Source organism: Ipomoea triloba, chromosome 14 (assembly GCF_003576645.1).
Source record: "Ipomoea triloba cultivar NCNSP0323 chromosome 14, ASM357664v1".
Lineage (NCBI taxonomy): Eukaryota > Viridiplantae > Streptophyta > Magnoliopsida > Solanales > Convolvulaceae > Ipomoea > Ipomoea triloba.
This window is the reverse complement of record NC_044929.1, coordinates 6,807,586-6,834,019: the sequence shown is the minus strand read 5'-3', so window position 1 is coordinate 6,834,019 and position 26,434 is coordinate 6,807,586. Positions and strand designations below refer to the sequence as shown.

Here is a 26,434-nt window from a genome sequence, read left to right as displayed (position 1 = left end):
GCATTTGCACTACGATCTTCACTGCTAGATTTTTGTCGTATGTATGCACCTCGTCATGGCCCAGTGTGCACTTTGTGTTTGTGTAAAGTGTGTGTGCATTGTGAACTTGACATATGTGCACTATAATACATATGTGTGTGCATTACGATTTACATCTAATGATGTGTTTATGTACTAGTCAAGTATATGAATTATTTGGGATTTTCGTTTTCTTGATAGTGGTTGTAGTGTATGATGTGTATGTGTGCATTTCAACATCAACTTGTGCACGTGCAATTTTAGATCTAGTGTGTATAGTGTACGTAATGTATTAAGTGTGGTGTTTGTGCATTATAGTACTTATGTGCGCGCATTTGTTTCTAGGTAGTGTTGTTCGCATTTAATAATGTGTTTATGCACTAGTAAGATATATGAATCAATTGGGTTTTTATCCTTGTTTTCATTGCTACTGATAGTGTATGTGTGCATTTTAATGTGAAAGTGTGCACAAGTGTAATATTAGAGTGTGTCCAGTACAATGTATAAGTGTGCATAGGGCAACATAGAAGTGTGCTCACAATTTTGACAATAGTCTATGGTACAAACAATGTTGTGCATGAGTGCACACAGTCGCCCAGAGCACAACACAACACTACACTATGTTCTTCTGTTCTCTACTCCATGTGTTTGCCTCACTAAATTAAAGTACCAAATATTAACAAAACAATCAGATTTTCTTATATTTAATAATAATAACAATAATTTATTATTTAAATGAATGGATTTAATAAATAAAAACTCATATTTTGTTGTTGACTATGTGAGACGAGTCGAGTTGTAGACAACTATGTGAGATGCTAATGGATGTATACTTTGTAAGTATCACAATTTCAGTTATAAGTATTACAATATTTATCATTAGTAACAATCAATTTTACCCTAAATAGCATTACAATTTCACATATAAGTATTACAACATCTAACATATAATAAGTAACGATTTACTTTTAATTAAAATTGGTATTAAATTTTCTGCAATATATATGTATTACAATTTATGAAAATATATGTATTACAATTTCTTTCATAAGTAACATTTCACATATAAATATTACAATATTTACATTAGAATTATGCTTTGTAAGTATCACAATTTCAATATATCTAAATAGTATCACAATTCCACATATAAATATTATAATATATGTTATAAGTAACAGTTTATTTATTTCAAATTAGTATTAATTTTTATAATAAGTATTATGATTTCTATTTTAATAATAAGCAACTATCTTAGATTGATTTGTGAGACGGTATCACACAAATGTGACTCCCAACCTACACAATTTATATATGAAAACATATGGCAAGATGAGAAGTAATTGTGGATAACGCAATGCAAATGATTTTGATAGGAAGAAAGGGGTGGACGACATTAAGGAGGAAAATGGACAGCCATGCCCATGCAGTGAGATGGGCCTCCAGTCCGTCTCTACTCTCGAGTGAACCCTTCACCTAGTCCCCAACTCACTATTTTAAAAAATGATATGATGTTTCATATTCCAAAAAGATTGGTTGATTAGATAAATTATAAATCTTGATTATTTCACTTTTTCACATACAAGTTATAAATTAAGTTTGATTCTTGTTAACACTCTCTCGACTAAGACTGTTATACACAATAGTGGCAACAAGTTTCTTTTATAAAAATAAAATGTCATTTCGTGGATTGAGCATTTCTAATGACATATAACGTGTTTAAATATTTTAACGTGACATTAAAATTGATTGGAAACCCATTTGAGTTAACAGAGTTGTCACTTAATTTATTGTTAGTACTTTTCATTCATCTTGTTGGACTAATTGGTACTCTTCGTAAATTTAAAAATGTATTATACTATTATATTCTTTTCCCGCAAGGGATTTTCTGGAGGATGTAAATAAATCAAAGGTTGCTCCGACAATTGCGGGTGAAACTTAATCTCTGGTCTCTTCTCCAAAACTTTATCATTGTGACCAGTTGAGCTGTTCATGCGGGCAAAATACGTAAAAAGCTAACTCTATTAGACTGTAGTATTTGTTCAAACAGGCTCGCTCATAACCTTCCATATGAGAGAGCCACTACTCTGCCATCTGAGCACAAGGTGCTTGGCATATAAGGTTTATTATTAGTATATTGAATGTTAATTTTTAATATATTAAGTGTTTATTTTTTTAAAGTTTATTTTTTGTGTATTGAAGGATCATTGTTAAGTATATTACAATTAATTAAGGAGTGATTTTCATTTTTATTGAAGGTTCATTGTTCAATATAAATAAAATCATAATATAAGTTGGAGCTAAGCATGAGCTAGAGTACATTGATTATGTTAGAAAATGAAACTTTATTGTATTATAATTATTAATATCATTATTAAAATATTAGTATTTTGTAAGAAATAATTTCACAATAGACAATTTCTGTTTATTTAAAAAAAATAAACAAATCAAATAGAAAAAGACAATTTTATAATTCCAATTCAAACAAAAATAATAATAATTTTCTAACTTTCAATCAAACGGTATTAAAAAAATTAAAAATATATTTTAGAAAACGAGTCATTTTTCTAAAAATTATTTAGAAAATATTTTTCAAGAAAATATTTTTCAATTTTCTAAACTGACCATTAATTAGTTAAATTTAGACATTTATAGGGAATGGGTATGAAAGTGATTGCTAGTGTTTGGTTGATAGGTTTTGAGAATGCTACTATGGGTTTGGAATATCTCATTAATGAGAAAACCCATACCCTTATTAAATAAGGGTTTCATTTCAATTCCTTATTTCTTCCCCAACTATTAATAATCATTCTCATTCCACCCAACTACCAAACATGCTAAATACTTTCACCAAAACCCATTACCCTTACCAAGTATTTGATACCCATTCCGATTCCGATTCCCATGTACGAACCAAACGCGCCCTAAACTACTTTACCATTATTGAGGTCCTACCTATAATAAGCATGATCAGTCTCGATATATGATCCAAATTGACTAATCAATGAAACTAATAAATTTTACTCTACTTAGTAAAATAGTAAAATAGATTCTCAATTTAAATAACCAAAAAAAAAAAAAAAGTTGCATCAAAGTTTTTGAAATTGGGGAAATAAGTACAATTGGCTAATTTAGTCGATTGTTATCTAATAAGAGCTTACATGACTTTTACTTGTATTTTTCCATCTTGCCTATTTGAATTTTTAATTTTTAATATTTTGCTCTTAGAATTAAAAGAATAAAATGAATAAATAAAATCAGTAAAACTCAAAACGCTATACAATCTTACTAGAAACCAAAGCAAATTAAAAAGAAAGTCTTGAACTACCCTAACCCAAAACTCAAAACCCTAATGTCTATCTTTCTCTTCAAAATAAAACTTTGAACAATCACATTCGCTCCCCTAACTTTCGTCTCTTTTAGTGTTAGTGTCAAGCTAGTAGAGTACATGCTTTCGTCATTGGTGTTCTTTTCGATCTCTACACATTTAATAGATCCATCAGAAATTCCCTCTACCCCTACCGTACTCTAGCTTGATAATTTCCACTATCTAAGGTTGATCCATGAGATTTGATGATGGTCTTAAAAAGCCATAGAGACTCCCACATACAGAAAATGTCACAAATAGAGTTAAATCAAGTAACATTATTGCAAAGGCATAATCATAATAGGGTTAGGGTATCCTCGCCTTTTGAACCAAGCGTGAAGATCTCCCCTTACCTGACTTTCTGTAGGGAAATCTCCACTCATGGTTTCCTCTAATATCTTATGATTGCTTTACCGCATCATAAGGATTTATAGGAAATCTATAGGCTTGGTTGGAAAGACTGCTATATTTTTAAAATAGCAATGTATGAATAATTTATTTGACCAATATTCATAGAATACCTTGTAAAAATGAATGTAAGAAAATAATAGAGATTGGAGTTTTATTAGGTTTTAACATAGGGTTTGAAATTTTGCATTCGGAGCTTTCTTTTTGTTTTGATTTATAGCAAGAGTGTAGGCTTTGTTTTTAATATATATATATATATATATATATATATATATATATATATTCTTGTTAGTTAGGTAAAGCAAAAATAAATGGGTCAATTACACTTTTTTTCAATTTTAAGAGTTTTGATAGATTTTTTTTTAGTTAAAGAGTTCAATTATATTATCTTACTAAATACACCAAGTTATTTGACTCTTTTTTCTTTGACAAAAATAATGACATATTAAGTCATGTTATATTCTCCTCACACACACACACACATGTGTGGGGGGTGGGGGGTGGGGGGGGGGGGGGAAGGGGACTAGCTCCTATGAAAATCAAGCTCCATGTGAGAACTGTGAACTGATCAAGACAAAAGTTTTAAATGACCAATGGTCAGATTTCAAAGGAAAAATACAGATGTTTCACATTAATTGAGGAGATTGTGCACAATTAATGTGGGTGAGGGGTGGGGTGGGGTGGGGGGGGGTGGCTCCTATGAAAACCAAGTTCCATGTGAGAAATGTGAACTGATCAAGACAAAAGATTTTAAATGACCAATGGTCAGATTTCAAAGGAAAAAGACGGATGTTTCACATTAATTGAGGAGCGCGTGCACATCTAAACCCTTCAATAAGGGCATTCAGTAAATGATGTGCCCAATAACCAACTCACATAAGGAAACCATGTGTAACTTGCCATTTGTGATTTGCCATCTCCAAAACTCAAACCTATGATAAACCGCTAGTAACAACCAAATTCAAAGTAGTGATTGAACGCAGTGTCCCCTGAAAACCATAACTATAAACGAACAAATGAAATCAAAATATGTTACACAATTCACAACATCGGGTTTCACAACTCACAACAAAGAGTTACACAACTCACAACAACGGGTTACACAACTCACACAACGGGTTTGCACAACCAACACAAATAAATGTACAATCATATTGCCAAAGACCTTGTGGTCTAGTGGCACTCGATGTCTCGATTTACATTCCCACATGGATGATGGGAGTGGGTTCGAGTAAAAAAAAAAAAAGAAAAAAAAAAGGAGATAATTTGACATTCAATCAAACATCAAAAAAAAATAAAATATTTTTTAAAAAATGAGTATTTTAAAAAAAATCATTTTTCAAGTTTCCTAACCGGCCCAATAGACTTTCTAGCAATCATTATTACATGGACCATGGTCCACACATTTATGTGAAGTATAAAATATACTCTTTTGTTTTTAGTACTACTGACTCTTGTGAGAGTGTAAACCGGGATACTAGGTGCCACTAAACCATAAGGTCTTTGGCTACATTATTAATATACTAAAAATACATTATTTGTATACATAAAGTACATTATTTGAAAATACATAATTTTATATATATAATCAAATAATGTACATTCAGTACACAAATAATATACTTTTAGTATATTAAAAATGTATATTGCATTCAAGGTCCACACAGCTATGTGAACCATGATCCACACAATAATGTGTCACTTTCTATGGTTCCGTTTAAATTAGGTCTATTTGTTAAAATTTATTTTAAAAAAACAAAACAAAACAAAACAAAACAAAAAAAAAGGAGCAAATTAAAACATAGGAATCTAATTGACAGGTTTGACAAAATAAGAGGGCTAAATTGATAATTGGGCCAAATAAAATTTGTGGTAGTGACCGTAAATATACGAAAACCAAAGGGCCAAGTTAGTGCTTCATTTTGTGGCAGCAAGCACTGATTCCATGCTGCTTTTGTGGCTCCTCTCAAACATTACTGCTTTCAGCTTTGTGGCTCTCTCTCTCTCTCTCTCCCTATATTCGCTGCTCTTCGCTAACCCCACCATTCCCCGCTCATTTTTTACTTCCATCTTCACCCGCGAACTCAAGAAAATGGCACAGGAGAAGCCCAAGCCCGCCGCCGGCGTTTGGTCCGCTGTCAAGCCTTTCGTTAATGGCGGTTGCTCTGGTATGCTAGCCACTTGCGCCGTCCAGCCCATTGACATGGTCAAGGTAAACTGCTTCTGTCTTTCTACACTTTCATTTTCCCTCCTTTTTTTTTAATTATTAATTATGAGATGCGTTTGAGTGGTGGGTTGGTTGGGGTCTTGGAGCAACTGGATTTTCTTTTGTGTGTGTGTGTGTTTTCCTTCCCATTTGATTTTTTGGGTCTTTTAGGTATATATTCAGGTTTGGGATCTTTGTTTTCCCAAAATGTTTATCACTAGTGTCTAAAATTTGAATGCTTTTGAGATTGTGTGGCTAGTATCAGGCTATTAGCTTAGCCTGCCTTTTACTACATTGGAAGCTACTACTTGGGCTCCCTGAGTTGGCAAAGTGTAGTGATAGATTTCGGTTCTGTTTGGCAAAGATTATTTAGAGCCTATAGCTTATTTTAAGTTACTAATAAGTTATAAGTTCGATTTTATACTGTTCACAAAATAAGCTAGTAGCTTAGTTTATTTTGAAAAGTTATTTTAGGTAGCTTTTCAAAAATAAGGTAGTAGTTTTTTAATTTTTTTTCATTTTTATCCTCATTATTTTAAATAAATGGCATCTTTCCCCCTTCTCAATTAAAACACTTTTGCCCCTTTTCTCTTCAATATGTTTGGTTGTAATTTCAATTTGACATTTATATTTGAACATTAATTGTTGTATGAACTAATTTTATGAATTATAAACATTTTGTTTTACTTTATATATTTTCAAATATATGTTCTTACTATATATTTTATTAAAATATATTGATTTCATTATTTTATATTTTAATATATAAATAAACTTATTTAAATTTAAAACTATTTAAATTGTATGAAGATGTTCTTTTTAGTCTTTTTACATTTATCAACTTATCAAAAAGCTAATTTTACCAAACATTTTTAAACATAACAACCTAGCTTAATAGCTCTTCATATTTCAGCTTCGAATCTATAGCTTTTCAACTTTCAGCTACCTTTCTAGATTTGCCAAACATAGCCTTCTTGTGTGCTCAGTCACCGACAAGACTGATTGGGAGGTTGATTGAACGATTCACAATTTATCTCTGGCAATTCTTGGACAATGGTTCTTGAGTCTTAGAATTAGTGTGACTTAAGCTGTGAAACTTAATATATAAAAGAAAATAAAATAATAATAATAAGGCTTATCATGGAATCATTTTCATCTTTTAGAAGGCATTTGGTTGGGAGGAAAGAATTAGGAGAGAAAAGAATTGTAATTTGGTAGGAATAAAGTAAGAAATCAAATTACATTGTTTGGTAGAGAGGATAGAATTATTGGGAATGGATTGGGAAGAAGTGGTATAAAAACTAAAATGTCCTTTGTGTAATAATAATAATAACCAATGGTAGCAGTGTCATTGCATCCTTTTTCATTTCCCACACCCATTGAATTGCAATTTAATAAAAGGAGAGAATTGCAATTCCTTCCAACCAAGCACGGTAATTTCGGATGCCAAAGAATTATGTTGTAAGTGAATTGCAACTACATCCAACCAAACAGCTTGTTAGTGAATCTGCATTTGATGTGGTGGTAATAATTGTCAAAGACATAACTTTGATGGGTCTGAATTTTTTTCTTACATTGATGGCAGGTAAGAATACAATTGGGTCAGGGATCAGCTGGCGAGGTGACCAAGAACATGATTAAAAATGAGGGGTTTGGTGCCTTATACAAGGTTTGTCTACACTCTACAGCATTTGATTCTTTGAATTAGTTTAGTAATTGAAAATCTGTAATACTCCATTAGGTAATCTAATTCTAAGTCACACAAATGTGATGATGATAGGCATTCTATCCATCTGCTTTAATTGTCCCAGGTTGGGTTAGTCCATCATTTTGAATATTAGATTTAGATAGAGGGCCATGAATTCCCCAGCTTGAACAAGAAGCTTGGGAGTTTGGCAACTTCATACTACATTCTGGTTTTTGTATTTACTTAGCAAGACCAAGGAACTGAAATACTTGTTTGGCGGAGGCCAATAAGGGCCAAGTCCAGCACCATGTGGCTAGGGGGATTGTTGGGCAAAGGCCGATAAAGGCCCAAGTCCAGCACCCTGGCTCTCGAAAATGTGTGGCGGTATAAGAAAATAAAGTTGAGCCTTCGTTATGAGCTAATAGCTTTTCGCGTAAGTGCTTGATCCTAAGAAGTGGTATAAGAGCTAGGTAGTTCGAGTTCTAGAGCTATAGTTTTTGGTGTAGTGGTAAGTGCTTGATCCTAACAATACTGAATTGGTTTTTCCAATACCATCTGGGCAGTGTCAAACAGTACTGAATTGAGCAATAGTTTTTGACATAGTGGTAAGCGCTTGATCCTAACAATACTGAATTCATTATTCCAATACCATCTAAGCAGTGTCAAACAGTACTAAATTGGTTATTCCAATACCATCTGGGCAGTGTCAAACAGTAGTATTCATCATATGCTTGCGTGGCTTGGTGTATATGTTGTTGCACAATCTTTTGGAGTTGAATTGCCGACGAGGGTTCCATGACACTCCCTCCAGTCATCTAACTTTTAGACTAGTTTTATTCTTATTAGCTGCAATTTTTAATTTCTGCAATTAAAGTAACTTATTTAATAACATAATGCATGAACTGGAAATTGTGATCATATTTATTTATTGCCTCTTTTTAATGTTGATTATATTATCATGCATCTTGAGCAGGGGTTGTCTGCAGGGTTGCTTAGACAAGCTACTTATACCACTGCACGACTTGGATCATTCAGGTGAATTATACTTTGAGTTTTTCATAGAGCCATGATCAAATATCGTAATAATGAAGTCCAACCATTGAACTAAGAGCTTATGTCTTGTGAAATCTGTTCAACCTCATCTTTGACTTGTGCATTCTGTGTCACATTGGATGGTTGAAAGATACTCTTTTTATTTTTTGTTTTTATTTTCTCACGTAAATTTGGAAATTTCAAGTTATTCTTGCTTTGAGTGTTCATTTTCTGCCTCATGTCGGAAGTTATTCTTGATTTTCACCTTTGCATTGTAGTCTTGAGTATATGTTACTCTGTACTCTCTTTCGGTTTATGGCGTGTCTTTAAACAACAGAAGACCATCTAGATTTTTTGGATTAAACGATATTCATCTTTATGCCTACTTGCTGCCTTTGCCAAACCGAACTTTTAACAAGGAAGGCTAGCTGCTGAATAAGTGATATTGATCTCTATATGCTTATTTGCTAACTTTGTGGTCATAGAATTTTAACGAACAAGGCTGTTGAAGCGAACGAGGGGAAGCCCTTGCCTTTGTATCAGAAGGCGTTGTGTGGACTGACAGCGGGAGCAATTGGAGCATGTGTTGGCAATCCAGCCGATTTAGCACTGATCCGTATGCAGGCGGATGCGACATTGCCTGCTGCCCAACGGCGTAACTACACGAATGCCTTCCATGCACTTTACCGCATTGCTGCTGACGAAGGGGTTCTAGCCCTTTGGAAGGGGGCTGGCCCGACTGTGGTGAGGGCAATGGCGCTAAACATGGGAATGCTTGCTTCTTATGATCAAAGCGTGGAGTTCTTCAAGGATAATCTCGGTATGGGAGAAGCCGCCACTGTGTTAGGTAAGACTATTTTCCTTTAGTCTCGTTAACTGTCATCTGTCAGCCAATTACTATGTAGTGTGATGGCACTTCTGTTACCATTCTAAATGAGTGGTCACAGGATCGAACCTATATAAAACAGATACTACCTTGTAAAGAATCATCATAAACTCCACCAGATGGATTCTGCATGACTTCCAATTAACTTTTGCTCCCCTTAAAGCATCAAACTGTCAAATACTCCTCTCAATTATGACTTCCAATTAACTTTTGCTCCCCTTGAAGCATCAAAACTGTCAAATACTCCTCTCCAAATACTCCTCTCGTTATGACTTCGAATTAACTTTTGCTCCCCTTAAAGCATCAAAACTGTCAAATACTCCTCTTGTTATGACTTCCAATTAACTTTTGCTCCCCTTAAAGCATCAAACTGTCGAATACTCCTCTCTCGTTTTAGTTAAATACACTGTTTTTTCGTGTCTAGGGGCCAGCAGCGTCTCCGGATTCTTTGCTTCTGCTTGCAGTTTACCATTCGATTACGTGAAAACACAAATACAGAAGATGCAACCTGATGCAGAAGGGAAATATCCCTACACTGGTTCTATGGATTGCGCTATGAAGACACTCAAGGCGGGAGGGCCTTTCAAATTCTACACTGGATTTCCAGTATATTGCGTTAGAATTGCGCCTCATGTCATGGTAAGTCACTCCAAATCTCCAATCCATCATCCTCTGATATGTATATATGTTCGACGCCAAAATCATGTCCTTTCCTTGTCTAAACGCCTGCTGGATCATATTGTTGTTGTGCAGTTGACATGGATATTCCTCAACCAAATCCAGAAGATTGAGAAGAATGCAGGATGGTGAAAGAGGGGGAGAAACAAATTAATTAAAGATCAACATTGAGATAAAGCTTTTTTATTTATCTAACGTAATGCACTTCTTGCAATGCTTTTGTAATTTCGTAACATTATACCAAAACCATTGATTACAGATTTTCATTCATCAACTTTTTGGTTATTTTCTTGACTGATTCTAGATATTTTAGGGCAGGGATTCGGGTTTTTTTTTTTTTGGGGTGATTTATTTCTTTAAAATTTCCAAAGAGAATCATTAACCAAAGTAATTCTTGTACTTTCACTACGGATGTAGTCAGGTTACTTAATAAATCCTTGGCACTTATAACAATCACTAGTCTTTTATATACTCAATATTATATAAAATAACTAACAAATTCTTACTAATTAAAATTTATATGAAAAAAATATTTATTATATTAATCCAATATATAATGTGTACAAATATTATTATCATTAAAAAAATATTTTAAAAAAAAAGTTAATAGAAAAGATAAGGGAAATTATAATGGTAAGGGTATTTTTGTCTAAAAAATTGTATAGTACAACTTTAAAAACACAATGTACAAAATGATTAGCACTAAAAACAGACATAAATTAGAGATAAAACTTTGATTGAAATTTATTATGTTTTTATATTCTATAGATGATGATATATAATAGAATTGAAATTCTATTTTATTATTTGGTTCATTGAAAGAATAACTTAAAGAATTATATTTTAGTGTGTGGTTAGTTTAAAAAAATAGAAATCAAATAATTAATCAATTTCTAAATTAAATTGAATATTATGCATGATTTTATTTGAAAAAAAAATAAGCTCTTTAATTACGAGTGAAATAATAATTGGGGCCAAGGACCTTGTGGTACAGTGGCATCAAACCATTCCCTTTATACGGAAGGTGATGGGTTCGAGCCTCAGTGGAGGCAATACTGATTCTTGTGCTTCAATATGTTGAGAAAGTAGTTATGAACAGATACTGCAGTGTAATAGAGTTTTTCAAAAAAAAAGAATAATTGGGCTCTTAAATTTTTTATATATTAAAAAATTATACACTTGAAAATAGAGTAATTAAATATATTTTATCGATAACCTAATCCGTAAATAAAAAATTAAAAAAAAATAACATGACAAAATGTTAAAAATAAAAAATCTTTGGCAACCATGGCAGCCGGCGACAAGTCACCGCCCCTATCAAAATCGGAAGAGGTGACATGTCATGGAGATGAAGAGTAATGGTGATGGGATGTAGCGGCAGCAGCGGAGGAGAAGAGAAAAGGGATGTGGCTGTGTTTTCACTCTATTATTTAATCATTAGAGAAACATGTAAAAATAAGCCCCTTCACCAGCTATTTTAGTTTCTTCCTTTCAACACTCGAGAACTCAATCAATGTCTACAAATCTGCCATTAAAAAAATGAAAACACTCTCCAAACCACTGTTTCTTATCTTACTATTTAATATCCAACAAAAATTCACCATGTAAAACTAAAGATAACATGATTAAAAATGCAGTTGAATTATTAGAATGCTTGTTACATCTATCGAGCGGCAATGTCAACAAAGAATGTTTGCCAACAATGAGAGTGCAGTGCAGTTGATTGATTATGAATCACGTTAAACCACTCTGATCTCTAAGCCCTGAATAATGAATAGCAACTGGTGTTATTATGTTTCAGTGAGTGGTTTGACTATTAGCATATCTTATCACAGTTTGCAAAGAAAATATAGAGAGCACACGCGCACTTACTTGCTCATGTAAGAGTTGTCAGTAGTATTGATAATTATCTTGTCCCCGGGTAAGATGTGCCCAGGTACCTAGAAAAGAACATATGCCAAAGTAGAAATAAGGCTATGGTTTAAAACTTGATGTGTAAATATTCAATAGCTGCCAAGTAGCAATGAAAGAAACTGTTGTCTGGAGTGGCTTCCACATGCCTAACGTTAAAAATAAGGTCAATCAGAAAGAAAATATTCTTTACTAAAACTAACCTGGACAGTGACACCGTTGTCCAAAACAGCCTTCTTGTATCTGGGGGGAGGAAAGTGAAATAATTTGAAAGGGTTAGTTTTCTTATCAGTTTCAGTTATGGAGAACGGGAAACAAAGTAGTAACATACTGTGGAGTAACTGAAGCACCCTTCACTTGAATTGGAGTTTCGGCAACAGTACATGTTACTCGTGTAGGAATTGATGCTGACATTGGCCTTTCATCATACAACTGCACACAGACTCTCATATCATCTGTTTACCACAGGTTTATGGAAATGTGAGGATTAATTTCATCCATAACCGATATACAATAACTCAGATTGTATCATGTAATGATGGGATTATATTATAACTACAGTACATGAAACTCAACCTACAATATCATAGATGCTATTGAAAAGTGAAAACCAAGAAAAACATTAATCACAACCAATCTCCAAGACAATGAAATTCCATAGTACTGTGGAACATATAATTAATTTCTCTCTTCGCCACTCAACTATAGAAGGAATTCCATTTTGGTCACCTGTCCCCCAACGATGAAAAAATGAGGGCAGAATTTGTCCTATCTCAAATTCAACCATCCATTTATCCCACCTAAACAAAACTCACTTAAGGAAAGACAAAAAACCAAACTAAGACTCGACTTGATTTCGCAGACAGCTAGTGGGCAAGTTTTGCTGTGACTTCTTCAATTTGATTGAAAGATAATGATAGAATCATTGTGAAAAACTGTAGCAATTGACCTCCTCCATGAGAAAGTTTTCTTTTGGCATCTCTGGGCAATCCAGTAGTAGATATCTTTTGAGGGTATCTGATTTTTTACATTAATAGAAATTGGCAGGCTTTGGGTAGTTAGATCTCAGTTTCTCACCTGTAGGTAGATTTCTTGAGGACCACTTGTTCTCTGAGATTTGCAGTGTCTATTCTAAACAAGATACTCTTTTATATAACAGATATGCAATTTATATTTATATGACTCTTTTCTCTGCTAAGCTGCTTTCTTTCTCAAAATCACATAATGAGATGTTCTTGATGAATCTTTGCTCATCAGATTTAAGTAAGAAAATGTTATATGGACGAATTTTAAAATGAATAGTGCCCCAAATAAACAATCTTTAACCTAATTTCAATACCTTGAAGGAAGACATAAGAATCACCGAACAGATGCTTTGGTACATCCAGCTGTGCATATGTATTAGGCCTAGAGTCAAGATGATAAAGTGAAAATTATATATAGAAACTGGTTCAATTGTACACTGTCGGACTGACCTAATCACAGTAGATAAGGAAAAAAAGAAAATCACGTTAAAAATCATTAAATAACCAAGAACACTCACTCCATTAGAACAATATTTCCAGTTTCATCATCAGTATAAAGGTATGTAAAAGGTTTTTCTTCAGCAAATACCCCTGTACATGTAAAGACTGTTAATATCAAGATGGAATGGCGTCAGAAAAATGTTTGGGAAATAGGTCACTGCAAGTGAGCTAGAGTTTGCCTTTATTAACATGCTCAAGAGCACTTACGAGCTCCTTATAGAATGAGCCAAATTTTAAGATGCCAAATATTTTAGTATATCAAAAAAGCACGTGAATATCCTCTGAAATATGCATAGTCACTTCATAAATCAATAAGGCATGAAGAAATGGAACTCCTGTAGTTGATCTCAATTAGATTGGTAATGAACTTAGTTGAATGTAGTTGAGTATTAAAAATAATTATCCAGTGTAGGAAAATAGGACAAAGATCAAGATGTCAGAAGCTAAGAGACATACTCTCAACTGCCTCATCTGTACGAAATCTTTCATTCACTTTGTTTCCACTATCAACATCCCGGAGCTCTACCTAGGATATCTCATGGAGACAAAATGTTGGTTCATATTAGTAATTATAGACTGAAACTGAGCTTTTTGAAGCACATAAAGATCACGAAATTACCTGTATAATAGCTCCTCCTCTTCCTTGTGTAGTATGTTGTGTCTTCACCACCTATGTAATTTTCCATTTTCGTAAGAGATTTGCACTTCAAGCATAAAACAACAGCAAACTTAAGTTTACACCCTCCACCAATCTCTAGGGTAGGAGTGGTGAGGGGCCTTAAGTTCGGGGTTCAAACTTATAAAACAACAACAAAATTTTATATTAGGAAAAAAAACACAATTTTAAAGCAACTTTTTACCTGATAAATCTTTCCTTAAGTACAAAAAAAGTTTGATTTTGCAACCACATTTAAGCAACATGTTAGTCTTGTGCATAATTGGTGTCCAAAATATATTAGTTTCTCAAAAAATACCTAACCTTTTCTCTCGATCACATTCCCCGGCTTCACCTACACCAAAGCAGAATAAAATCATTAAACTTGGAAATATCTTTTCTCATTCAATTAAGCAAATACGAAAGAACATAAAAGCATACAACATAGTTTCAACATCACTCTGTTGCTCTTTTGCACCAAACATCACAACACCAAAACATATCCAGAATCTTATACGGAGTAATTCAATGGATTCAAAGATATATCTTCATTACTCATTAGATTAAGTGATTAACAAACCGAACCTCCACTTAAAGCGGTTGAAACTTTAACTTTCCCATCTAAGGACTGTAAATCAATAAATTGATCGCAATATCAACAAATGACAATCAGTGTTTTCCAAAGCCACCACTAACACAACATCTACGTCTATTAAACAGCGGAAGTGGAACTTACATCAGCACCGCGCAATTTGACGCCGCGGAGTTGTGTGGCGGACCACGGAAATGCGAGGAAGCGGTGGGGTTTAAGAAGAGATTCGGAATTATTAAGGGAGTGAAGAGATGGCGAGGAATGAATACAAGTGGTTAGAGCTCTGGAGATACCACCGCGAGGAGCGAATGATGTTGGAAGGTAAGAAGCGGCGGCGGCGGCGGAGGAGGAGGAGTAGAGAGCTTGGCGGAGTCGGCTGGTAAGAAGTCGCATTTTTTCTCGGCACGGCTATGAAAGCATACAGAGGCAGCGGCGAAACGGGATTTCAGCTTTCAAGAGATCTCGGCGGCGTCGGCTGGTATATAGTTTTTGTACATTTGCATACATATTTTAAAATTAAAAAAATAATAATAAATGGAAAAATTTGTCAATTTGGCCCATAAGTAAATTGGATAGTGCAATTAGTCTCCTATGTTAAAAAAAAAAAAGGGAAAATTACATTTTTGGTCCCTAAGTTATATGATAATTGCAGAATTCGTCCCTAAGCTATGATAATACTCACTTTTCGTCCCTGAGTTCTCATTGGCGTTGCATTTTTCGTCCCTGAGTTATTCAAATTGCAAATTTCCTTCCGAAGTTATCATTGAGTTGCACTTTTCGTCCATAACATAGTGTGCAAACTTTGGTAAATTTTCACTTAAAAAATTTTTAATCGAACTTTTCCGGTTCAATGTCAATTTTTTTAACGAAGTTTACTGAAAAAGTTCGATTAAAAAATTTTTAAAACGAAAATTTACCAAAGTTTGCAAACTTAAGTTAGGGACAAAAACTGCAACGTAATGATAACTTAGGGACGAATTTGCAATTTGAATAACTTAGGGACGAAAATTGCAACACCAATAATAATTTAGGGACGAAAAGTGAGTATTATCATAACATGGGACGAATTCTGCAATTACCCTATAATTTAGGAATGAAAAATGCAATTTTCCCAAAAAAAATGTCCAATTAATTCCCCTAAACCAGTTTGATACTCCAATTAAGTGTAATTCTTCCCAACTCAACCGGTCATAGCTTGCATGTCGCCCATGTGGATTAGTTCTACACATTCTATCATAAGTGGCATTGTTTATTTAAAAATATATAGTCAGTATATGTTTTACGAAATAAAATCTTAGAATCTCTAAAATAAACTTTATCTCTCTTCTTTCTTCATTCTCGTAACCTTATGCTCAAAACATAACTTCTCGAAATTTCATCTCTACTTCTCTCAAATAAACCTAATCGTTCTTCACTCTTTTGATTTTCAAATTTGTTCTTCTGCTCTTCTTCTCCGAATTGTGGAGTCGCTCAATCGTTGAACCAAAAATGTCTTCTTCCTATCGAAGTGCGTTGTCGTTTTCATCAACTTCTTCAAACCCAAATCTCCACTATGAGCCAACAATCTATTGTCATTGTGGGTTGAAAGCTCCATTATGTCATTCACGAGATAGTGGCAAAAAAAGTTTGGGTGTCAAAGATAGTGGTTTGTACTTTTCTATATCAAATTATGTGGTGTCATTAGTCGTGAGTGTGTTTTTGAACTCATTTGCAAAGTTATATTAGTTGGCGTATTTTTGAATTCAACGTCTCAGATCTCACCTTATCTTTCACTTGAGAGACTTATGGCACGTGAACCATCCCATATATATATATATGTGTGTGTGTGTGTGTGTGTGTAATTATGTTCAAACGCGAATGGTGTGCCCAGGTGCGGAGGTGTGGTGAGATGAGAGTCATTGATCTTGCCTAAATCAACATCCAGGATTAACAATGATTAAAAAATGCGATGGCAATTTGATCTTTTTGCATCTAGGTCAAATTTAAGGTGCGTGATTTTCCTTCTTAAGGTGCGTAGTTTTTGTGTTGTGTGCTTAAGGTGGATCAGTGTTGAAACTTAAGTGTGTCGGCCTAAAGGTTTAGGTGCTTGGTTTTCCTTCTTAAAGTGTGTGTGTTTCTTTCTTAAGGTGTGCGATTTGTGTGTTTAAGGTGCGTCAATTGTTAAAACTTAAGGTGCATAGGCCTAAAACTTTAGGTGCGAGGTTTTCCTTCTTAAGGTGTGTTGTTTTCCTTCTCAATGTGCGTTGTTTTCCTTCTTAAGGTGCGTCCGTCTAAAGTTTTAGGTGTTTGATTTTCTTCCTTAAGGTGCTTTGTTTTCCTTCTTAAGGTGCTTTGTTTTCCTTCTTAAGGTGTGTTGTTTTCCTTATTAAGGTACGCTATTTTTACAGTTTTTTTTCACTCAACAGTACAAATGTTTTTCAGTTTTGGTTCCCAAGTTCACAATGATCCGATCTAGGTTTTGATGTTTTCAATTATCTAATTCAAAATAATAATAATAATATGATAGCAATATAATAACAGATATTGGAGTTGTTATATTTGGAGTAAACACGAAGAAGATGGATGCAGTTGAGGACACACTTTTTCTAAAAATAAAAAAATAAAAAAATCATCGATTTGAGTTGTTGATCTAGATTTGATCAATGTCTCAGATCTAACACCATTTTTTATCTGGGAACATATCCGCACCAGAACTCGTCCCTATATATATAAATGGGTTCCCGTGCAGTTGGCCTTCTCAGGTGCGGTTGCTTAAGTGCTTAGTTTTCCTTATTAAAGTGCGTGGTTTTCCTTCTTAAAGTATGTGGTTTTTGTATTTAAGGTACGTTAGTGTTGAAACTTAAGGTGCGTCAACCTAAAGCTTTAGGTGTGTGGTTTTCTTTCTTAAAGTGCGTTGTTTTTGTTCTTAATGTGCGTGATTTGTATGCTTAAGGTGCGCCATTTTAAAATTTTAGGTGCGTAATTTGTGTTCTTAAGATGCACCATTTAAAAACCTTAGGTACATGATTTATATTCTTAAATGTGCTTTGTTTGTGTGCTTAATGTGTGTAGTTTGTGTACTTAATGTGCGTCATTTTAATGGTTAAGATGCGTAACCGCACCAACGCACGAGAAGCTATACCCTTCAACATTTTATAATTTATCAAAATTATTTATAAAGAATAACAATTTTCTCCTCAATTATAAAACACAATTATCTAATTTGGGTACATGTCAGCAGAATGAGTGGACGACCCTAAGTACTTGCCCCAGAGAGCGAGGAGGTCTTCTTCCATGATCTTGCGCGTGTCGTCTGCTGTCGCAGAGTTCGGGAAACGAATTAGCTTAGTTTTCTCCGGAGTTTCCCCCTCCTTGTCTGATAAAAAAAATTATAAAACACAATTATTCGTATTATAATGCAATTAAAAGGAATTTAAAATAGATAATCCTATATTCCATTCGACAATTGACACATCATAATTTTTTTTTATAAATATTTATGCCTCACCCACTATAGGTCTATAGGTATGTTCCAACTTTCAACCACTTTATGTCCCCATTTATTGTTTTATTATTCTTTTTCCTAAAATAACCAACCAGACCATAATTTCAACACCAAGACATGATCATACAATCTTTGTAAGTTGTAAATATTAAGTGTTGATAGGACTTACTATCATTGGATCTACAAAAAAGTTCAAACCTAACAACATCAACATTCAATTGGAACCTAAAATCAAAAGGAGTAAGAAAATGGTTGCATTTAAAATGTGTTTCAACATTTTTACTTAAAAAATATTTTCTGAATTCTTATCTCACAATTAATTATTTCTCCTCTCGCTTTGAGTGGTGACAAATTGGTAGATTATACTATCTTCCGTATGGGTATTATTTGAACTAGGCTGGGCTAGTATTGTTAAAATATTGATTTGATTAGACTTAACAAACAATAAATATCTTGGTTAGTTCACAACCAAAAAAATAAATTAAGTTCTTTGTTCAATGTTATTACATTTATCCGTGTTAGATTAAATATGACTAGAGTGCAAGCGTTATACCAATATACCATGTACCAGGATCTACATTGCATTGTGGATCTTGGTAAGAAAACTTATGTGCTTGGAATTAACATATTATGTGTTTCCGGTTAATAAATTATGCATTAGTAAATAAACTAAAATACATAATTTGTTAATTACAAACACATAATATGTTAACTACAGACACATAATATGTTAACTACATATTATATGTCTTAGTTAACATATTATGCGCTTTCAATTTATTTACAAGCACATAATATGTTAATTGCAGACACATAATCTGAATATCATTTTGATTTAGGATGCACTGGATCCTGGTTTATGGTATAATTTGTCGAGTTGAGTGAAGCTAGGCTAAGTAGATCAATAAATTTTTTTAGCCCGAGTCGGCCCACATCCTAAAAAATACAAATTGCACAATGAACTATGGTCTATAATGCATTGTAGACAATAGTTCAAAATTGCATATCAAATTAAAAATGAGAATATTTTTTAAACAATAAATCATTTTTCATATGTCCATGTTTCTAAAATGACCCTAAAAATGTCATTATATTTGATGCATAAAAAATGGAACCTGTAACATGATATATTGTACAATAAATCAAAGCACCTGAAAATTTCACAAATTTTAATAAGCTTTTGACAAACACAAGCTAAGTTAAATCGGGAGTCGGCCACTCGTGATCTCTCACCTCCGTCCGTCTAGCGCGTGTACACTGTAATAGAAAAAAGCACAAAATCAACAAATATCAAATCGAAATCGTACGACGACAAAAGTGGCTAAGAAAAGAGAGAGAGAAGAGAGAGAGAGCATTTTCGGAAAGGTTGTTCGGTAGGAAAGAGGAAGAGAAACCATCGTTTCGGGTCGATTACCTATTTCTAGTTGTATAAATAAAATATATTGAAATAAATTATAGAGTTTTGAGAGTTTGGGATTTTGATTTTATTTTTGGATTTTGCCAAGGAAAAAAAAGATAGAGCTTTCGGGGATAAATTTTGTTGTTTATGGAGGTGTTGCCGATGAGATACGTACTCGTGGTTGTTGTTGTATTGGTGTATGAATTTTCTACTTTTAGCTACGTATCTTCGTATTCCAATCCGTATGCTTCCGAATCGACGTGCCGGCGCCGTCAGTCTCCTTCGTTTCTGTACGATCTGAAATTTCAGTGCTCCCTTCCGATCTCCAAGCCTTCCTTTCCCATTGAGGTATGAGGGTTTTATTTATTTATTTATTCTTTTCGTATTCATTTCTTGTCATTCTGCTGTAAATTTAAACGTTAAGTATCATTTTTACGATGTTAAACAGCGTTTGTTGAAGTTCTTGATCTGGATCGTTTTTTGGAAGTCGGGATCCTTTTGCATTTTATGGTTTTTTTGGGGGTAAAATTAGGGTTTTAGGGTATTATTGATGATTATCTTGATATAGAAAGAAGATGGCTTCTCTTGAGCAAACGTTTGCCCGAAAAATATGATTTTTTTAGTCTATGGTGCATATTTATTGAGTTACATCTTTGAAAAATTGGATCTTGTTGCTTTGTTACTTATTAGCATGGTTGAAAAAATCACGCCCCTGTATTTTTTATTTTTTAAAAATTTGTTTGAAAATTTTAAGATTAATAATTATAAACTATTTAATACTTTAATATTTAATACTAAAATATTAAATATTAACTTAAAAAAATTTAAAATTTGAACAATTTAGGGTTATTTCACTCAAAACGATATTGTTTTGAGTGAAATAGCCCATTTTAAAAAAAGAACAATAGCTAATCAGCCGACTAGGCTCTTAGTCGGCGCCTAGGAGGCCTAGGCGGTTGCCCGGCCGGCCGCCTAGACCACTGATTATGGTGATACGCTAGGCGGCCAGCCGGCGCCTAGGCAGGATTTTTGCAACACTGCTTATTAGTTTTGACAAAATTTTTATTAGCTTTCTTTATGGAACAAAAAAGGGCAGTGCCACAGGGTAAGAAAAAGTTGAAAAGAAAGTTAAAAGTTAACTGATTGCATGATGCTGAATGCATTTTTTATAATACGGGAATGTGCAAAATTTGATTGTTATAGAGGTCATTTGGAGACTAAACAAGAAATTTCTCTGTGATTAAGTAGGTATAAGGCGTGGGAAATCCTTGTTTGGTGCACAATTTGATTGTAGAGGAGAAATAGTTTAGCTCTATTTATTTATACCTATTCTGTAGCCCTTCGGGTACACAGTTAATATAGTTCTTTGTTGCTTTAGTGTTCCCGTGTTACCTTTTGTTTTTTGTTTTAATGTTAATAAATACATTCTTCTGCAACTCTTTGCTCAAAAATTCCTTTTCTTCAAATGTTTCTTTGATTTATTAAGCTAGTCATGCGCATGGATTTAGCTCTTATACCCCATCAAAATTACTATATTTCATAAGCACTTATTTTTTAAATACTCTGGCTTGACAAAGGTCTAGAATGGGATTTTCTTTTTTAATTTCTTATAAAAAAAATTCGGATTTCTCTTTGTTTTACTTCAGAAAAAAAAAAAAAGAAATCTTTTAATTGAGAAAAAATTGAAAATGGATAAGATCCTCAAAGCAATAATAAAGATGATGCAGAGCCAATCATATGATTGCCATCCTTCTTTAATAATTGTTTGGATATAATTTGTTTTTCTTTTGTCAATGGAACTTTACATGTGAGTTGAATGTGCATCTTCTCATTAATTCATTTCCTCTGGCATATCTAACAGACTTGTATAGTGGAGGAAATTTTTAATATCATTAAGGTTGTTTATCTTATGTATTTTTATTTGTTCTCTACTTTGTTTACTAATGCAATTGTTATTATATTCTCATTGAAGATGGATGGAGAGTCGCTTGACAAAGTTCTGGACTCCAGTCAAAAGGATGGGCTTACTGCTGTTTTATTCTATGCGGCATGGTGTCCTTTCTCCAGCCGTGCTAGACAAGTGTTTACCACTCTTAGCTCCATGTTCCCACAGATCAAGCATGTAATGGTTGAGCAATCTGCAACAAGGCCAAGGTATATATATATTTATTTTAGTTACTTGAAATTTGGTGGATGTTCTGTACATGCCCTGTAATACTTAACTTGTAGTCATCTCTCTCTTTTGTGTGTGGTGGATATTTGTTACTGCACATGTCTACATTTTGATTTATCAGTTGTCTCTACAAGTTTGTGCAGTTTAAGCAACCAGACTAATTAAATACTCTGTAATAATTACCAACTTAGGGTTTTATGGTTTTACCCTGTATGGAAATATTTTCACCATAAAATCATCTCTTAATGTTCCTCAAAATGTCATCTTCTGTAGTTCCATTGTCTCCCTGGTTTTCAGCCATCATCAATCTCTCTCACGTGATAAAATTTGTTGTTTGACTTAAATGTTGGGACTTGGGAGACCTCCTTTGGAAACATTTTCATAAATTTTGGAGCTTTGAAAATGGCTTTAGGGTCCCCAAACTCAATATAATCCATCTAGGTCTCTCAGCTAGGGATTTTAAAGCCATTTTAGAAGTTTTTTAGAGTTTAGGAATTTTTTTTTTCCAATGTTGAGGAAGGTCCCAACATTTAAGCCCTAACCAAAATATACTATAATATAAACTATATATCCTCATAAAACTCCATCTCCTAATCTATATTCCTTTGCCCAGTAACGAAATGAATGGCAAATAATAAATGCAAGGTGATATTCAAAAGCAAAATTCACATATGGGAATTTTTTTAGCAAATGTTTTCATAGGCAATGTTGTCCTAATATCTGATTGTGAATGGTTGCAGTGGCTGGCCAGAAGAGGAAAATTGGGGACTAAAGAAAAAGAGAAGAAAAAGTAAAGGATAAAAAAGGCAGATTCACGAATAAACAAAAGAAATTTGTGGGATGCTACCATGTGTAGTTCACTTTTTATTAGCATGTTATCTTTGATGAATTACTTTTATATTTAAATGATTTTATGCATCTATTGACCTGCCAATTTGTAGTCAATTGCTGAAATTAGGGCACAAAGTGGGTATTAATTATGGTTTAAAACTGGGGAGACTGCATTTTGATTGAACTTTGGTGCAGCTGTTCTTTACTTAACCTTTTAAGCTAAGCGTGACATTTGTTGCACAAGTTTTACTAGCCAAGAATGACTATAGAATTATAAATCAGATCAATTTATAAGAGTATTAAACAAAGCAGAATATATAACTTGTGGCTGTATTATCTGATGTCCACGTATTTTTGTAGATTTTTCTTGATTTTAACTTGTACATGTACCATCTCCTGTGCAGTGTTTTCTCGAGGTATGGTATTCACAGCTTGCCTTCAATTTTAATTGTGAATCAGACAGAAATGTTGCGATATAATGGCCACAAAGATCTCCATTCTCTTGTGAAGTTCTACAAGAAAACTACAGGTGGGACTTTTGCGGGTTCTCCTATGCAGATGCTTATTGTTTGGAGGCATTGTGATATCATTTATTCATTCATCAATTACATCAATGACTAGTCTCTCTCCATCTTTAGATCTTGCTGTCTCTTTACTGACAGATGTCATTCTTGGCATTTGGCTCTATTTAAAATTTGGCTTCTAACTATATCTTATGTCCACACACAAGTATGCATCTTCCTCTGGCTTTTCTTGTTTCTTACATTCGGTGGTGAGATAGATCTTCTCAGTGGTATTAGTTTTTTTTTTTTTGGGTCTCTAGGATTTATATTAATTATAGCAGGGGAGCCTTTTGGGATTAGGAAGATCATTAAAAAATACTTGTTAGTTTTTTTGTCACCGCATGCACGTCTGTGAGGCCTGACATTCTCTCTATTTTCAGGTCTTTATCCAATCATGGATATGAGTGAGAGTGAAAACAGCTATGTTGAGAAAACCCAAGAAATTTTCATTCCATGGAATGGAACCTCATTGAAGGAAACGTTCAGCACGGAGCCATACTTGGTACTTTCGGCAGCATTTGTGTTATTAAGGGCTTTATTGTATTTCTTCCCGGGGATAGTATCTCGTGCTGTGGCTTTGTGGGCTGCATATGTACCTCATCTAAACATGAGCGTATTTGGAGAGTCAAAGCAGCTTTTAGGGCATGTTCTCCACGTGATTGATCTGAAGAGGGTATTGAGCAAGCTAAAGCTGTGCAAAGCAAGGAACTTCCACCGAGGTGCACGGAATGCTCGAGTTTGGGCTTCATCTCTGACTTCCGTTTCCCTAGGAGAAGCTTCCTCTTCGAGAGTACTATCCCCTTCCGGGGACTTGTGAGTACGAGTACGAGCTGGTGGGGTGGGCGTTCAGTTCACATCCAAACATCAGAATCCAAACTGCAGGCAGGACTTAGATCACTGAAACCGGCTTCTAAAGCATGTAGATTTTGCCCCTTTTTTGCCCTTTTTCTTCTTGCTAGTTATTGTTGTGGCTCTGCTAAATCATTTGTTTTCTTTCTGCAAAGAATTATAGTGTTGTGCTTTGGAGCTGGAAGTATACAGCAGTGAATGTAAATTTCAGAAGAGATGCTTTCCTCCTGTGTATATTATTATGGTAAGTGAAGGAAAACTGACTTGCAAGCAAACTTGTTAATCGAAATGAATGTTGGTTGTTTCACTGCTATGCTGTAGCTCTTTTTATTTTTTGGGTGACGAGGAAAATCTTCGAAGGTGTGTACTGAGTAAATCTCGTCTTGTGACCTTAACTGGTAAAGGATCACAAAGAGGTAAATCAATGTATGTTGCATACAAGTTCAAATTAAAAAAGTTGAAATTTGAATTCGTGATTTTGTGTTTACAAGTTTGTATTTTTCGTCATTTGGCGGGGTTACCCTTCATATTTTTGGTACATGCTTAGAGACTTTCGAGGGTGAGAACACGTGCGAAAAGAGGAGATATTTCAGGTGCAAAATTTATACTAGAAATTCAGACAGAAAAAATACAGGTAATTTTTTTGAAAGTAAAAATTTCATTATATTCGTTAGATTATATAATATGTATTGAACAACTATCTAGTATTCTATTGAACAAGTTATGTAACAATATAATAGTACCAAAAAAGAAAAAAAAAAGTTTGTTTTTTTGTTGATGGGGTATGAGATTTTTTGAGGGATTTTACTCCAACAAGTTTTTGTTTTTTTTTTTTCAAAAAAAGAAAGAAAGAAAGAAAGAAAGAGAGATGATGGGGCGTTTGTTGATGGGGTTTTTTTGGGATGTTTTCCACACGTCTGCTGGGGTGCTTCAGAGTGGCCGCCAACTCTGAAGAGAAACCGTTACTTTGTTTTTTGTTTTATGTTTTTTTTTGTTTGTCAATTTTTTTTCCTTTTTTTTTTTCTCCTTCTTCTCTCTCCTAAGTGTCACCTAAAAATCACAAAATGTTAATCATTAATTTGGTTGCTAAAAAGTATAAACAAATTAGATAATGTCATGATGAAATAGGAGGGACAATATTATAATATTAAATTAATTTTATATAATTCAAATAGGTTAAACGAACTTTATTGTTCAACTAATTATTCATTCAAATTCTTTTTTAATAATAATAATAATAGTAATAATAATAATAATAAAGTGAAAGATAATTATTAGATGGGGATGGGACAAAGTGTTGCAATACAACCACCCTAACGTGGCCACCATCATCCCACCATATGAGGTGCACATGCCATGGGGCATCTATCATTCCATTGCCCAAATCATATTCCTTGCATTTTGCATTTACAACTTTGTTTTATTTTCTTTCAGTGTACATTTTTTTTCGTACAATTTATTTTAACCTTTTCAAATATTATAGAAATACTATCCATGGAGTCAGGGGTAAGTAAAATTCGATTCGAAGAAAAAAAAAAAAAAAAAAAAACATGGATAACCGACCAACCCAAACCCGTGAGCAAAGCTGGGTGGGTAATCGTATCCGATTACAATACCCGAATCGTCAAAGGTAATGAAAGCCCCTCAGTGTGGGTGGGTTAAAATTCCACCGACTCATCCGAACATCCGATTTAGGCTTAGGGTTTTGTGCGCATCTACTATACGACGTCGTGTAGTGTATGTATATATATAGCCTTATGAAGTCTTGAGACCCTAATTTGCACTGTCGCATCCTCTCTTTCTTCTCTGTGTTCTCTCGTTCTCCGACATCTCCTTGACTCCTCCAGTTCTCAGTTCTCTAACTTCTACTTCTTTGAGTTCTCTCATTCTTAGATTCTCTGGTTTATCTCTACTTTGCAGTTCTCAGTTCTCGTCTTCCCTAATATCTATCTCAAGTTTCTTTTCTCATAGACCAAGAATCTCTAGTCCTTGTCTCTCATCATATTTGTTACTTGTTTTGGAGTTTTGAGTGATCTCTCATCTCTCACTTCTCCGTTTTACACTTTTAGTCTGTCTTTCATATAATCTTGGTGGTCTAGTGACCTGTGGTGGTATGGTGGAAGCCCTAGGCCGTAGTTGGTGGCCGATGTCCGGTGATGGAAGCCCTAG

The 26,434-nt window shown here is 34.0% G+C and overlaps 3 protein-coding genes across 3 annotated transcripts; 2 read left to right on the top strand and 1 right to left on the bottom strand.

The window, feature by feature from the left end:
* Window positions 1-5,748: 5,748 nt before the first annotated feature.
* Window positions 5,749-10,567, top strand: LOC116003563 (mitochondrial dicarboxylate/tricarboxylate transporter DTC-like). The gene is made up of 6 exons (XM_031243459.1): window positions 5,749-6,005; window positions 7,585-7,668; window positions 8,660-8,721; window positions 9,204-9,565; window positions 10,029-10,243; window positions 10,358-10,567. The coding sequence occupies exons 1-6, from the start codon at window positions 5,886-5,888 to the stop codon at window positions 10,412-10,414; spliced, it is 900 nt and encodes a 299-aa protein (XP_031099319.1). The 5' UTR covers window positions 5,749-5,885; the 3' UTR covers window positions 10,415-10,567.
* A 1,120-nt stretch (window positions 10,568-11,687) lies between these two features.
* On the bottom strand, window positions 11,688-15,440 carry LOC116003806 (elongation factor P). The gene is made up of 11 exons (XM_031243745.1): window positions 15,111-15,440; window positions 14,699-14,729; window positions 14,580-14,593; window positions 14,339-14,389; window positions 14,176-14,245; window positions 13,737-13,809; window positions 13,533-13,600; window positions 12,525-12,648; window positions 12,397-12,436; window positions 12,155-12,222; window positions 11,688-12,045 (listed from the first exon to the last, which is right to left on the bottom strand). The coding sequence occupies exons 1-11, from the start codon at window positions 15,357-15,359 to the stop codon at window positions 12,039-12,041; spliced, it is 795 nt and encodes a 264-aa protein (XP_031099605.1). The 5' UTR covers window positions 15,360-15,440; the 3' UTR covers window positions 11,688-12,038.
* Window positions 15,441-19,727: 4,287 nt separating this feature from the next.
* On the top strand, window positions 19,728-24,576 carry LOC116004908 (5'-adenylylsulfate reductase-like 5). Its single transcript, XM_031245111.1, has 4 exons — window positions 19,728-20,197; window positions 21,822-22,003; window positions 23,258-23,382; window positions 23,797-24,576. The coding sequence occupies exons 1-4, from the start codon at window positions 19,997-19,999 to the stop codon at window positions 24,231-24,233; spliced, it is 945 nt and encodes a 314-aa protein (XP_031100971.1). The 5' UTR covers window positions 19,728-19,996; the 3' UTR covers window positions 24,234-24,576.
* Window positions 24,577-26,434: the final 1,858 nt, after the last annotated feature.